Raw genomic sequence first — 14,787 nt, 5'->3', positions numbered from 1 at the left:
AGGGGAGGCTTGACACGCCTTGCCCACGGCAAAGTGACAAGGACCTGTAGAGCTGTCTCTGAGCTTCTGGCCTCACCCCCAGCGTGACCGACACACGGAGCCCCTCTGGGCGGACCAACAGAGACTTCTCGAATCGGCTCCTGCCCACTCGGAAAGCAGCAGCTTCCTCCCACCCGGGCCTAGCTTTTATCCCGCTTGTTGCAGTGTGGTCCTTTGAGGGGTCCCAAGTAGGGGTGACGGGGGAGTTAGGGTCGCCCGGGATCCTCTCTGGAGGGCTGATTCCGGTCGCAGGTTCTAGGCGCCCCCTGGCGGCCACTGTCTCCCCCGCATCCCACTCGCTGCGCCTTGAACTTGGGAGACGCTGCATTTGGACGGTCCCTACCAGCCCCTCAGAGAGAGGAGGACGTTAGCGTTCACGCAGGACCACGGGCGCTCCTGGCACGGTCTCCAGGGGCGTCCCCCCTTCTCGGATCCCCGAGGCAGTTCTCAGCAATCGGGCCCCCCTCCCTCTTGGGGGTACTTACAGCCTTGCCTGGTGGCGGTGGTGGCAGGCGATAGACCACCCTGGCCTCTACTGAGTCTCCTTTGCTGGTCCCCACCCCCCAACTTCCTCTCCTCTTTCCCTCTCTCTGCCCTCTCTCTTCTCTTCTCCCCGGTTCATCTACACTCAATTCCTAGAACTCACTGCCACTGCCTCAAATGCCACTCGTACCCACAAGCCGACCAGCCCCCTGCTCTCCAACCTGAGTCCAGCCACTTCCGCTGCCTCACCATTTACTAGAAAGGAGGTTCGGGCTTAACAGGGCCCAAATCCCATTTCTCTGCAACCCCCCCCCCCAAACCCAGTGTCCCTCCAGGTGTCCCGACTCCATTGGCCTTTTATCTCCCGTCTCCTCCATTCGCTCATCCCATTCTCATTCACTCTCTGTCTCCCTCTCCATCTCCCCACCAGCCAGGGAGCTGTCAGAGCTTTACTTTCTGGAATGTGCGTTCCCCAAACCATCGGCGCCCCATCTCAATGCAGGGCACCTCCAACCATCCAGACGTCCTGCCTGGAATATGCTTGGTGTTATCCTTGATCTCCCTCCATCCTTCGCACCAACACCAGCCCCTCTCACCATCTGTGCATTCCATCTTCAAAACCTATCAAGATTCTGGCAACTTCTACTTCCAATGATCCCATACCTGTCAGGTAGCAGCATCTCCCACCTGGACTACTGTGGTTGCTTTCCCACTGGGTCCCCTGCTTCATCTCTGGCCCCCTACGATCTGTTCCCCACCCACAATCAGGGGGACTCTCTCCTCACGTGGTCCCTATGGCCCAGCACGATCTGGTCCCGGGATGCATCAGGGGCCCCACCTTGCACACTCTCTCCTCGGTTCACTGGGTTGCAGGCCGCTGGGTCTGCCCTGCCCTTTGTGAAGTTCCCAACCCCAGGGCCTTTGCACTGGCTGTTCTGACCACCTGGAAAGTTTTCCCTGTAATATCCACATGGCTGCCCCCCCCCCCCCTTATCCCAGTCTCTGCTCAAATGTCAGCTACCAGGAGAAGACAGTATTTCGGCTTAGTACTTAGGTGGCTGAATGGGGCTGGGGACAAACGGAAGGGTTTTTTCAAAGGGACAGCGGACAGGACTTGGGTTGGAATCTCAAATCTAGGCAAGTCTGAGAAGTCACTCCCTTTCTCTGTGCTTCAGATTCCTCGGCTGTAAAAAAAAGGGGGGGGGGGTCACAATATCCAGACACAAGGACTTGGGACAGAAACAACTTTGTATGGATGAAACAAGTATTACTTTTTTAATGGCATTATTGCCATTAAAGGAAAGGGAGGAATCCATGATGTTGCCAGGTTTCTAGCTTGGGGGGCTCATGGGAGGGTCGTTCCAGAGTCTGGGTCATGGGACTTTCGGTCATCACTCAACATTCCCCCCACCCCACCCCCAGACCCTGGGAACATGTAGAAAAGGTAAGACACAGAGGGGCAGAGGCATCCTCAGCTGTCCGTTTGTCTGTGCTCCTGCCTCATTCATGGAAGGCTGGGCTCTCCAAGAACGGAGAAAGTCCTGGCTGGACCCAGACTCTGCAAGTCTGTGTGGCCTCGGGTAGACCTCTTGCACTGTCTGGGCCACCACTCGTTTGCTGGGAAATGAACACATCAAAATGTGTTTTTCACAGTGGTTTGCGCTCAGGCGGACCTTAGAAAGCTCTTAGTATTTTAAAATCGATTTCTCTGAGTATGAGAGCAATGCATGGTTGTGCAGGGGCAGGGATCAGGGCCTAAATCGGAGCCACGGCAGGAGTTTTAAACAGGAAGGGGGTTAATACGGGGATGGGGGGGGGGGTGACAACAGCCCGGGAGGCTGGAGCGGCGGGTTCTGGGCCGGGCCCTCAGGAGTGACCCCCAGGACGACAGCACAGAACCCTCTAAGGCCGCTGCCGGGACCGCAGGGTGTTAAGAACGCCGGCCCCGACCATGACGCTGGGCAGTCTTCTGCCGCCCTGTGTCTGGAGAGGGTCCACCTGCTGGAACCTGCTCGGTGGCCAGAGTCCGGCTGCGGGAGGTGGGGGGGGGGGGGGCGCCGCCTCCAGCTTCTGCCGCCAGAGCGGATGGGGTCCGCCGGGCCCACCCGGCGTCCCCGCCCTGAGCAACAAGGGAGGAAAACGAGAACGTGCTGAAACGCGGTGAATGGACGAAGTATCCACCGCGATCCACTTCCGGGGACAGCCTCCAGCGCCTTTCTCTGCGCATGCGTTTCCAGACATGTGCAAACTGGTCGAGGTCCTGTGGTGCCCTGGACCCGTTTAGCAGTTCTCGGAGACAGACCCTAAGTGTTTCCCCAGCTCCTTACACGTCCCGCCGAAAGCGGACTCTTTACAAGTGGCGGTGAAAAGGCTCGAGTGTAGACATCCCGCTTGCAAATACCCGTGTCCTGCTGTTGCGTCTTTGGACTGCTACTGCGTCTGTTTTTAGTTTTCCAAATAGCACAACAGCGGACACCTTTGTATGCATCGAGGGCTCTCTGTCCGCTTGTGAATTCCCGTTTTTAGAAAGGTTTTCGCAGAAGCTGGAAATGGTAAGAAGGGGAAAGAATCCCCCGGAATTCCCCGCACCCGAGACTCTGGGCACCGGGGTGTTTGATGAGCTCCGCGGGGACGGCGGCGGATCCTGTTTGCTTCTTTCCACAAAGCAACTGCACATAAACACGGCCCGGTTATTACGCGCGCGTCTGTCCTCTCGGTTTGTGGCCGGGCCTGCCCGGGGCCATGACCGGCTTCCTTCCATTCTGCACGGCGCCCCGGCCCACCCGCCTCTGCATGATGCCGCTCCCCAAACTTCCGGCCCTTTCCTCAGGGCACGTTCCCAGGAGTGCAATTAGTCGGTCAAAAGGTAAGAGCATTTGTGAGGAGTCCTTGGCACAGACTGCAAGTTTCCACTTTAAAAAAAAATTTTTTTTTTTGTTTTTTTCCTAACATTGTTAGACGAGCAAACACAGAGCGCTTACTCTGCGCTAAGACCTTTCCCGGGCAGACTCACTCAATCCTTGTCGTAAGGCACAATGAGGTATCATTGTGTCCATTTTGCAGATGGGGACTTTGAGGCACAGAGAGGTTGAGTAACCTTCACGAGGTCACACAGCTAGGATGTCACAGCGCCCGCTTTGAAGCCAGGATGCCGGCTCCCACATCCAAGCTCTTGAGGGTTCTTCCATCTTTTGGTGACAGAGACAGGTCCTGATTTTGAGGTGCCTGGAGCTTTTACCATTTGGGGCACCTGCTTCAGGGAAAAGAATGCTGCAGGCTGAGGTGGTGCCTGGCGGTGGAAGGAATCAACCCGTGCGAATCAATGGCCACACTTGAGCTCCAGCGGCATCACGCTGTGCCCCCCCCCCCCCGCAAAAAACTATGCGTTTTCAAATAGTGAAGTTGAGAGTTTTCCGTGTGCCCCCCCCCACCTAGATTCTACCATTCACGTGTCACTGTATTTATTTTACGAGGCATCTGGGCCTCTGTCCGCTTAACACCCTATTGTTCTATGCCTTTCAAAGGAAGTTGCAGCCATCAGCGCAGCGCTCAGCTTGCAAATCTTTGGGAGCTCGAGTTCAGCAGTTTTTTTCTCTTTGGATGTAAAATTCAGATGTGAATTGCAATTTACGTGCAGAAAACCCCCATCGTGCCTTTGCCACAGGTCCGTGCTCCGCACGCAGGGGAACAGACGCATTTCCCCAGGCGATTAAACGGCGCGAGCTTCCGGAGGAGGAGCTTCCGGAGGGCTCTCCAGGCTGCGGGATGTGCCCCGGAATAGCGCTGACCAGCCCAGCCCCCGGCACCCTCGTATTTGACGCATGCGCTGTGGCTGGCTCTGGGCATCCAGTTTCCTCCCCAGAATGGGTTTCTGGGATTTTGGGGTCAGAGGCTGAGGCTTAAGGCTCCTTCTGCACAGAGTGGCTCGGATTCTCACCTCAGCTGACCATGCCCTGCCCCCTCCTCCCCATCCGCACATTCTCCTGTCTGCACAACATTCCTTTTTACTTTTATGAGGGGAGAGGGGGAGCGACAGCAGGGACAGTTCCTTAAAGCCGTGATGTTTTACAGGATGTGGGAGGAAGGGGGGGGCTGGCATTAGTCTCCTCTTCATCCACTTCTTTTATAAACTGCTGGCTCTATTTTTATAAACATCACGTCCCAGAGGAACCTTTCCAAAGGCCACAATAAAAAAGGGAAAGGCTAACAGAACGTGACAAACAGTCTTCTGTCTGACAGATACCGGATACAAAGCAAAAAGTCAACAGCCTGGGAGAAATGTTCGGACCTGGAACGTGCAGGACAGACTTCAGGAGCCGTAACCAACAGCTACGCCAAGTAAACAAGAAAATGCCGTCTAGGAGGAAAACGGTCCGGTTTAACCAGCACAGAGCAAAGTGCCGGTGAGGACCTGCAAACGTGTATCAACCTCACTGATAACCAGAGTGAACTGAAGACTGGGAGATCACACAGCGAGAAAGCTACGAGCAGGGGCGCCTGGGTGGCACAGCGGTTAAGCGTCTGCCTTCTGCTCAGGGCGTGATCCCGGCGTTATGGGATCGAGCCCCGCATCTGACTCCTCCGCTAGGAGCCTGCTTCTTCCTCTCCCACTCCCCCTGCTTGTGCTCCCTCTCTCGCTGGCTGTCTCTGTCAAATAAATAAAATCTTAAAAAAAAAAAAAAAAAAGGAAAGCTAGGAGCAAACCGCACTGTAGGGGAAAAACCAGCACATCCCAACGTGGACGAGGATGTGACCGAACCTATCAAACCCTTTACATGTATTTTCCCTTCCAGGGGCTTGTCCTACAGGCACATGTGAAATGGCCCATGGACGATACTCCTTCCAGGGTCATTAGATGGACCAGTGGGAGCCGGGGTGACGTTATGGCACGCCCACACACTGAAATTCTGAGCAGCTGTAAAAAAGATAAGAGAAAGAAGCACCCTGTACAGATGGAGAAAGTTCTACAGAACTATGTATAGTATGACTGTATCCGAGACATAGAAAAATGAAAACAATTCTATTTTTGCACGTGCATGTATATAATTTAACAGAATCACATACGGAACGTGCTGGAATCATTCATGCTGAACCACAGTGAGAGTTACTTTTGCAGAGAAGGGAATGGGCTTGACTGGAAAACAAAGGTTCAGGGCAATAATCACGGTGCTTTGGGATCAGTGATTCACACTGAGAATATGATCCTTTATTACTTGTAAAAGGAAGGTTTTAAAAAATCCCTTTTGAAACCGGTATGGGGAGGAGGGATTAGTCCCTTCGGATGTGCTTCCGGTCCCTCACCTTCAGAACAGAGAGGACTGGCCCCCCTCAACTGGGTTGTTGGGAGGGAATCTGTCTGCTTACGAGCACTGTAGGTGCTCGGCAGAAGTCAGCACCACCCGCATGACAGGGCTGTACCCAGACCTGCTCTCAGTCCCCTGGGCAGAAGGACGTGGGCTGTGTCCCGTCAGACACCCGGCTGCAGTCTCCACTGTCCCCCGGCGCCCGCCAGCCTGCAAGCCCCGTCTCCTCTGCCTTCTCCCCCTAAGATCTGGCCACACTAGGCTTCAGTGGAGATGAACGTTCTCGCACCTGCACCCCCAAGTGCTACAGGACACACAGAGAAGCTGCCACCAGGAGGGAGACAAGTCACACATGAGCCCGAGGTGTCGGTCAGCGGTGTTTTATTGCAGGGTGGGGGCTCCGGCAACCCGCGGCAGCTATAACCTGGGGACAGAGGCGAGGGCACTGAGGGCATGAAGGGAGGAAGGGCCCCACAGCCTCACCCACTGGACACCCCCCAACTCTGGTTCGGGCCCTTCCACTTCCCTTTGGGGACCCTCCCCTGCCCTGACTCTGGGTTCAAGGGCATCTAGTGGGCTGCCCCTCTCCTGGGTCTGGCCAAAAGATCCCACCGGGAAGGAGGGAAGGACAAGGACTCCTTCTCAAGTAGCTTAGAGGGGTTTCTGTCACAGCCGGGAGCCCAGTGGGCCTGGCAGGGAAGGGGAGCGCCGCTCACTGGATCTCGCGGAACGCGCGCTTCTCCACAAGCTTCACTTTGTACTTCCGCTTGAACCTGCAGGAGGGGAGGGAGCGGTCAGTGACCAGCAAGCCCACCAAGCACAGGCGCGGAAGTTTCCCGAAGCCCTCACTCCCCACGGCAGCCCCGGGGACCCTCACTTGGCTCTCTCCCGAGGCTCGATCATGTTTCTCTTCTGGAAGCTCTTGAAACGGTCGCGGAGAATGTTGCCTTCGGGCTGCGGGACACAGAGAGGGAGGCCTCAGCGTGGGGGGCCTCTGACCTCTCCACGGGCCTCAGCCTGGCCCTGAGCAGGTGGGGTGACGCGCATGGACCCCTGGGCTAGGTTTGCAGAATCAACGGGATGGAGGCCGTTGAAGGAGTGGAGCACACCGGCCAGGGGGCAGCAGCAGGCGCACGGCTGGCCCACGAATGAAGTAGACTTGGTTGGAGCCCCAAGGCAGGCCAAGCCACAGGGCCCAGGGCTGCAACGAGGAGCCCGGGCCACTGGGAGCTATGGCAGGTTCTGAGCGGAGGAGGGCCAAGGCCCATTTTGAGCTTTAGGGAGACCTCTCTGGCACCGAAGAAGGAAAGGTGGGGCCCGGACACCAGCGGCTGCTCTGGGACCAGCCTGGGAGGAAAGGCCTTCCGCAGGTCACAGGCTCCAATCACCATACCAGCGGGCCCCTCGGCCCAGAGGACCCCATGCCCTCAGCCCCCAGGCATCAGCCCAACTGGCTCAACCTGGGGGCAGCCATGATGTCGCCCACAGCCCCTGGGGGCACGGGGAGCAAGGATGGGTATCATCACGGGGCACGGGGTCTCCCCTACAGCACAACACCCCAGGTGGGCAAATACCTTTAGCGTCCTGAGCGAGTCAGACAGCTCCGAGCTGAGCTGCACGTCAATGTCGGGGGCCTGGTACCTAGAGAACATGGGCGCGGGGTGTTAGGGGCTTGCCTTGCCCGCAGCCGACTCCAGAGGCCCCACCTAGGCAGTGGGCCTTCCAGAACATGGGGCTCTGTGGGGAAGAGATGACCTTCCAGAAGGCGGCCAGGCAGGGAACCAGGACCCCCCGCCCCCCTCCCCCGCCGGGTCTCACTTGAGCCGCCCCAGCCTGCGGGGCCTGTCCGCCTCAGCCAGCCGCCGCATCCGCCGCTGCTCCCGCCGCCAGGCCAGCTCCGCCAGCCGCCGCGCCACCTGGGCCTTGATCCCGCGCAGCCTGAAGAGCTCCTGGTGCCGCAGCCGGGCGGCCCGCACCTCGGCCTGCTGTACCCGCTGCAGCAAGGATGGTCGGAGTCAGGGGCCGGGGGGACCGCCCCTCCACGGGGGCCCCTCCAACGCCACTTTCCTCCACTTCTTCACAGCAGTTGTCTCCTGAAACCACCTTCCTTACCCACTGGTGGTCCATAAATCCCGCCCCCCCCCCCGCCCTGAAACAGAACACCAAGGCAGCGAGACTCGATCTGGAACATTCCCTGCCGCATCCTGAGCCCAAGGGCTGCTAGACAAGCAGAAGCAGGCTGGAGCCCGCTGTGCTCACCATCTTCCGGGCGGTCTTCTCCCGCCGCCTCTGCTGCTCTGTTTTCTTCTCCACGGCGGCCAGGCGCACGGGCGTAGGTGAAGCCTCCGCTCCTTCGGCCTGCTCGCCTCCAGCGTCGGGCCCCTTGTCCTGGCCCTCGCCCGGCTCCCCCTCCCCGTCCGACTCCTCCAGCAGCCCCTGGCACATCTCCTGGAACGCAGACTCCTGGGGTGGGAGGCAGTGGGTCAGGGGCCGGGCGAGGCCGGGGGAGGCCGAGTGGGAGGGGCGGGGGGATGTGGGCTCACCTGGGTGGCAGGCTTCTCCGAGGCGGGCAGGGCCAGCCGCCGCTCCAGCTTCTCCGCATCCTTCTGCCGCTGCAGCTCGACCTCGTGGGCCGCCAGCAGCAGGGTCTGGGAGGGGAAGGGGTCGGGGTGAGGACCCAGGTACAGACAGGGGGCGCTGTCTACTCCCGAGCCTCCTGCCTACTCTGCCAGTCCCTGAACTCTGCACACGGTGCGGTCTCACGTGAGACCCAGCAGAGGCAAATCCCTAAAGACAGGACCAACAGCGGCAGCCACACAGGGAAGATGCGGCATGCAGGGTGACGGCCGATGGCGCCAAGTCTCTCTCTGGGGTGATGAAAACAGTCTAACACACTGGTGAGGGCCACACAACTCTGCAGACACACTAACAACCATTAAACCGTGAGCAGTCAGGAGGCGAATCCTCAGGCACGGGCATCCTAGCTCTACTACGGTTCTGTGAACAACATAACACGGACCGACCTTTCCACGTTCTCCCCCAGCACCCGCATCGGTCCCCGGGGGAACGGACCGTGGCCCGTGGCCGCCTCTGCTTGTGACCAGCCTCCTCCTGCTCCTGTTCGGCGTCACGGGGTTCGTTTCCGTGGACGCCGTTCCTCAGGAGCAGAAGGCCGCTCGCTCTGCTCCCGGTCGGCTGAGAGGCCCTCTTACCGTGAACGAGGCTGAACGGCACTCGCGTGAGTGTCCTGTGTCTCCTCAAGGATCTCAACCTGTCTCTGGGAACCTGTGCTCCCGAGGGCAAAAGGTCTGTCCCCTCTGTTCACGACATCCGTGTTCAACAGAGGTCACCAAAACACACGGTGACTCTCACCGCCGGGTGTCCCACTGCTGACGTAGCCTAGGCCTCAGATAAATCTCACCTGCTCAGACTGCGAACATTTCTTTGAGGCCTTTTGCATCTAAGTCCCGTGGACTCCCTGGAAAGGCGGCGCGGTCTCATACACCCCCGGGCCTTTGCACAAGCTGCTTTTTGAACACGCCCGAAACACCCATTCCCCTCTTCCCACAGCAAACTCCTCCTCAGACCTCTGGTCTAAACTCTGATATCCCCTTCCTCCAGGAAGCCCTCCCTGACCCCCAAGGCTCCTCAGGGTTCCCTCCTCCCAGCCCTCTGGGTCATCGCTGTCTGGGAATGGGTCTGTCTCCCCCACTGGACCATGAGCCGCAGAAGGGCAGGCCAGGGGGCTGCCCCAGTCACTGCTGACTCCCCAGCAGCGGGCGGACACAGAGGAGGGGCCCAGTGAAGGCAAGCCAACCAAGCATCCAGGTCACAACTGAGAGGCCGCGTACCTGGTGGTCCTCAAAGGACGGGTTGTAGGAGGCTCCAGCCGGTGTCACCTCCACGGCAGGAACCTGGGAGGGCTTATTGTGCAGATGTGGCGGCCGCTGGAGGAGGACAAGGCAGCATGAAGCCTGGCAGCCCCACGACTCGAGACCTCACAAGCTCCGGTGCGGGACTCCAGGCTCGGCAGACGGCAGTGGCCTTGGCAGGGCCCACGGCCTTCAACTGGCAGGTGCCTGTGGTCCGGCGTCTACAACAATGGACACCTGCTACCCGGCTGCTGTGCTACCCACGGGAGCCACATCCCCAGGGCGAGCAAGCTCCCTGCAGGGAGGGGCCCTGCCTGCCTTTCCTGAGAAACATCCCCGTGACCCCCGTGGTGCGCAACATTGGCGAAAACACGGGGTATAGAGCACCTTATTTTAGTCCCCAATCTGTCACTCTGACACCTGCAGCAGGACCGGCAGAGCGTGTGAGGCAATCTCTTGTCATTCAGAGCAGGGAACAGTGGGCAGAGGGCTGACAAAGGCTCCTAGTGTGGCCCTGGACCCTGCCGGGAGCCTGTGACAAATGCAGAAACCCAGGTCCACCTGGCCCCAATCTGAATGCAGTTGGGACCTGCACCTCAGTAAGACCCCGGCGGAGGCTGGGGGCGGTGACTGCCCATGTGCCTCCAGCAAAGGCCCTCAGTCCCCAGGAGAAGCCTGGGGGTAACCCTGCAAGCACCCTGCCCCCACCCCCGACTGCCCGCCAGTCTCAGCGCTTCTGCCCAAGGGTGCCGTCCTGGGTCACCCCTTCAGCAACCCCCCACCCCGATCCTGTCTCCTCAGAGCTGCTACCTGGACCCCATCACTCTCTTCCGTAAAACCACTCAGGAAAACTCCAAAATCTGAGTTGTGCTCCCCCCCACCAGGCCAGCCTCCTCCAGACCTGCTACTCAGCCCTGCCCTCCTGTCCAGGCACAGCGGCCGCCCCCAGTGGACAGATCGGTACAGGCCTCTTCTCAGGGAAGCTTTACTTACCCCCCTGAAGCACCTCCCGCTGACCGCCACCACCCGGCTCTCTCCTCCGGAGGAACCAGCTCGAGGCCTGGCTCCTGCACGTGTGGTCTTGGCCACAGGCTGAGACCAAGGCTCGAGGGCCCCAGTGCAGCTCCCACCACCACAGCCCTCCTCCGACCGGCTGCCAAGGACGCCCTGCTGCCATGGTCTCACCTTCACCCCTTTCTTCTTGGTCTGCTCCAGAAAAAAGGTGTCCTGGCCAGCCAGGGGCCGCTCCAGAGGGTCTGTAGAGGCAGTGGGGGGTGGCTGTTGAGAGCTTGCAGGTGTGGCCTGAAGGGCTCCCTCCCATCCCTCCCCCCTCTTAAAGACATCACCGAAGCATGGACAAGGGAAGGACTGACTCTCAGACCTTGACGGGTTTTGAATGCCAGCCAAAAGAGCATATGGACAGGTCCAGAAAGCAGAAGGGAGCCAAGGCTAAGGGGCAGGGGGCGGCCCTCGGGAAAAAGGAGCCCCTTCAAGACCCTGAACTTGGCGAAGAATCATCGAGTTAACACCCACAGAGCTCCTCTCCCTTAGACGCTGTGCTCTTGTGCAGCGCACAACCTGCACAACTGTGCAGGGCAGCCTCATCCCCACCCACAAATAACAGCAGGGGCACTCACTGTCTTCGGCCCAGAGATCATAAAAAGGCTGCTCGATGGTGTCTTGGGGCCCGGGCTTGACTTTGGTCGCGGGAGGGCTGAGGAGCCGGGCCTGTGCCCTGCGCACCTCCCGGGGCAGCTCGCCTTGCTTGGCCAGTTTCTCCCATAGCTGCTCCTTCCGTTTGAGCTTCTTGGCGTTGGGGATCTGGTGGGCGAGGACGCTGGGTGGAGGAGAAGCAGCACAGGTGGAGTGAAGCAGAGGCCTGAGAAAGGGCCCGCCTCCTCCCAGTTGGGCTCTGCACCCCCCACTACTCAGCAGCCCCTCTCCCGAGCACCCTCTACAAGGTGAACCTCCTCTGGGCTCCTCCTGCGTCTTCTACCCAGCTTCAGAGCCCAACCCCTGACCCGAGAGCCAACAATATGGCGGCCTCTGCAGCCCTAGCCCTTCGGATCTCCCAGGAACCTAAAATACATCAGTTCAAAACTGACCTCAGGTTCGCCCCCACAGCCGTTCCTCCCACATCCCCATCTCAGGAGCTGCCCTCTGTCCGCCCCATCACCATCCAACCTCCCCTCCTTCAGAGCTGTCACTAAGCCAGCCTGCCGGGCCTCCTGATGGCTACCACTCGTCATCCCTCCTCTCCATCCCCAGATGGAGAGCCCCCCAGCTGCCTGCCTCAGCCACAACACCCAGCCCCCACCTCATTTCCTCCGATCCACCCTCCCAAAGCCCCAATCTGACCCCATCCCTCCCCTCCAAGTGCCGCTCACCTGACCCCATCCCTCCCCAGGAACTCCCTTAGGGCCGGAAGTGAGTGGCAGCTGCGGCAGAGGAGGGCATGATGCCAGAGCCCAGCAGGAAAGACGGGTCTGGGGGTGGGGGGCACTCACTCTTTGGGGGCAGGGACTTTGGATGTGTTCTCTAGGACGAGGTCAACACGGAGGGGTTTCTTGAGAAGAAGTGACCTTTTCTGGCTTTTGGTCCTCTTCTTGTTCAGCTCTGGGGTTGGGAGAAAGGAGAGCAATCAAGGGCTCTGGCCTCCTCTCGTTTCCCAAGACCAACTCCCCACCCCTTGCGTTTCAGCTCCCCGGCAGCCATCAGACCCGCATCCCAGTGCAGACGTGGAGCCTCGGGCTGGCCCCCGGCTTCCACCTGGGTAAAGAGATGACCAAGGTGTCCAAGCTCTGCCAAGCCTCCCCCCCCCACACCCATTTCCGGGGCCACCTGGAGGCAGCCTTGTGCTGGGAACAGAGAGAGCGTTAGACCCACAGGCCTGCCCACTAGGGGCTTCTGGACAAGGCAGGGAAACCAGGAATGCTAACGAGAAAGAAGTCGACCAAGTGACACTGAGGCCCAGGGAGCTGGACTCGGGACCCAAAATGTCTGATTCTCAGCACAACGGTTTTCCACCTTCTTTCACCCGATAGTGAAAAGCAAACTCCAGGACCACACACGCTAGGACAGAACCCACGTCCTTCCATTTCCCAGGCTACATCATAGAAGACCTCATTTCTCCGGGCCTTCCAAAATGAGAACCTTAATGCCTACCTCAAGGGGTTGTCTGGAAAGGTAATTACTACAACAGCATAAGGCACCGTGATCACCTGGGAAAGCCCACGGTCACTATTATCTTTGTTTTTTTGTTTCTTTTTTTTCTTCCCTGTGTCCCCACGGCCTGAAACTGAGAGCCACGAGTCGGTCAGTCACATGCCACTGGACCTGCTGTAGCACCGGAATGGAGCCCGTAAGCCACAGCCAGACTAACAGGCCACGAACAGTGCCTCTGTCTTTCCTTTTTAAGCCTAAAGCAGAAACTATAAACTGCCTCTCCTCTGTTCCCAGAGACTTCATACTGGCCACAGCAGGCCTTCGTGACTACCCTGTTCACTAGGGCAGGTCCTGCCTTCCCCTCGCTGTTCACACACTCGCTCCCGTGAAAGGTGACCTCTTTAATAATCATCTCTTGCTTGCTTGCTCAAAGTTTCCTGCACCTCAAAGCAGGTCCCTTTCCCTCTTTTTCTGCTCACTGAAACAGGCCGTCTCAGTTCCTTGGAACGGACCCCTGGACTGAACACACACGTGCTCCCTAAAGGCATCCTGCTGCTAAAACAGCTTGCCATTTGCTCATTAAAGTAGACCCTTAGCTTGTCTTCTATCCCCTCGTTTAAGCGATCGTCTATTCTCGGTCTGTTTTTCTACCTACCGATGAAAAGCGTATTATTTGCTCAAGCCACCTCTAACTCACCTCTCCTGCACTGTGTTTCAGCAGCTACCCCCCGCAACCCTGCCTTTTGGCAAATAAAAGCGAGCAGATTAAGATGAGCTTCTTACCTACTCATTAAAACAGATCCTCTCATTCTTATTCAAGCACATCTTACTAAAACAGGTCTCATCCCTTACAACTTTTCTGCAAGTTAATGAGGCCTCCCAGTTTACGTTTAATCTACTCACAGGCAGACCCCTGCTGGCTTCTCTGTGCCAGATGGAGACTTGGAAACTGCCAGATTGAAGACTGAGAGCTCGGATACCTCAAAAAAAAAAAAATCTGACTTGTTAGTCTTTCATTTCCAGGTCCTCCTGTTTATAGCAAAGACCCTTCCTAGCCGATGCCTGCCATCCACTCCATGCCATCAACAAAGACTCTTTCGGAGGCTGAGCCAGCCTAGAGAAGGACCTAGCAGGGACACCGAAAGCTCTTTCGCACCTTTTTTCTTGGAGCCGGTATCCACGAAGAAGAGTTTCTCATCCGGGGCCTCTGACACCAAGCCACTAGGAGAGACGAAAGCAGAATGTCAGCCAGAGATGTTGGGAAGGGTGCAAGCTGCTGGGGAGGGAGGCTTACCTCTCAGGGCTCTAATACTATGCTCATTCAACCGCCTTCTTCCCGCCATGGGATCCCACCAAGCTAAAACCTCTCCCTTTAAATCACAGAACTTAGTGCTTAACAAATCATAATGCATAAAATACCGTAATAATTATCGCTCAGCACTACGCAAAAATGGACGCACGGCACATACTTGCGCTACAATTACTATTTACCTAAATTCTAATTTGACACTGGGGGACCTGTATCTGGTAACCCAAGTCGCCCAACCTCACCCCAGAGTCCAGCGGTGCCCGAAACAGACTCGCACAGCCCCCCGGAAGTCCCCCCAAGCACGCTCGGTCTCGCACCCCGCCACTCCTAACGTGGCCGGCCCGGAAGTCCCGCCCCACGCACCCGCTCGTGCGCTCCTGCAACCGCACGTCCTCTAGGAACTGATCAACTTCCAGCCCCAGCGGCTCCTGAGCGAGCCGCCGCCAGCCTCGTTTCTTATTTCTTGGGCCTCGCCGCCGCCGCCTCAGCGCCGGGTCCACCGAAGTGGGCCGCAGCCCCAGGAAGCCGGAATCGGCCTCGCTTTTCGAGCAGCGCGTGCTGCCGCCACCACTGCCTCCCGGCGCCATCTTGGCAGAGGAAGTGTTCGGCCACGGGC

At 58.3% G+C, this 14,787-nt stretch overlaps 1 protein-coding gene and 2 non-coding genes across 3 annotated transcripts; all 3 read right to left on the bottom strand.

Moving 5' to 3' along the window:
* Positions 1–6,189: 6,189 nt before the first annotated feature.
* On the bottom strand, positions 6,190–14,787 carry NOP53 (NOP53 ribosome biogenesis factor). Its single transcript, XM_045772244.2, has 13 exons — positions 14,535–14,787; positions 14,019–14,083; positions 12,205–12,313; positions 11,335–11,534; positions 10,883–10,953; positions 9,677–9,772; positions 8,369–8,473; positions 8,085–8,288; positions 7,644–7,819; positions 7,400–7,466; positions 6,703–6,779; positions 6,542–6,598; positions 6,190–6,249 (listed from the first exon to the last, which is right to left on the bottom strand). Exons 1-13 carry the CDS (start codon positions 14,756–14,758, stop codon positions 6,243–6,245), a joined length of 1,458 nt encoding a protein of 485 aa, XP_045628200.2. The 5' UTR covers positions 14,759–14,787; the 3' UTR covers positions 6,190–6,242.
* On the bottom strand, positions 7,248–7,357 carry LOC123776370 (small nucleolar RNA SNORD23). The gene has a single exon (XR_006775326.1). It is a non-coding gene; the product is annotated as a small nucleolar RNA SNORD23 (small nucleolar RNA).
* Positions 12,975–13,097, bottom strand: LOC123776369 (small nucleolar RNA SNORA54). The gene has a single exon (XR_006775325.1). It is a non-coding gene; the product is annotated as a small nucleolar RNA SNORA54 (small nucleolar RNA).

The sequence above is a fragment of the Ursus americanus genome, chromosome 21, assembly GCF_024610735.1.
Source record: "Ursus americanus isolate L20-20 chromosome 21, mUrsAme1.1.p, whole genome shotgun sequence".
NCBI lineage: Eukaryota > Metazoa > Chordata > Mammalia > Carnivora > Ursidae > Ursus > Ursus americanus.
The sequence above is the reverse complement of the archived record's forward strand: the minus strand, read 5'-3'. Positions and strand labels throughout refer to the sequence as shown.

Coding starts and splice junctions, on each gene's coding strand:
- NOP53 (XM_045772244.2), bottom strand. CDS start 14,758: ATGGCGCCGGGAGGCAGTGGTGGCGGCAGCACGCGCTGCTCGAAAAGC. Junction 8,289..8,368: donor CGGAGAAGCCTGCCACCCAG/GTGAGCCCACAT, acceptor CTCCCACCCCAG/GAGTCTGCGTTCCAGGAGAT. Junction 6,780..7,399: donor ACTCGCTCAGGACGCTAAAG/GTATTTGCCCAC, acceptor TGTGTCCCGCAG/CCCGAAGGCAACATTCTCCG.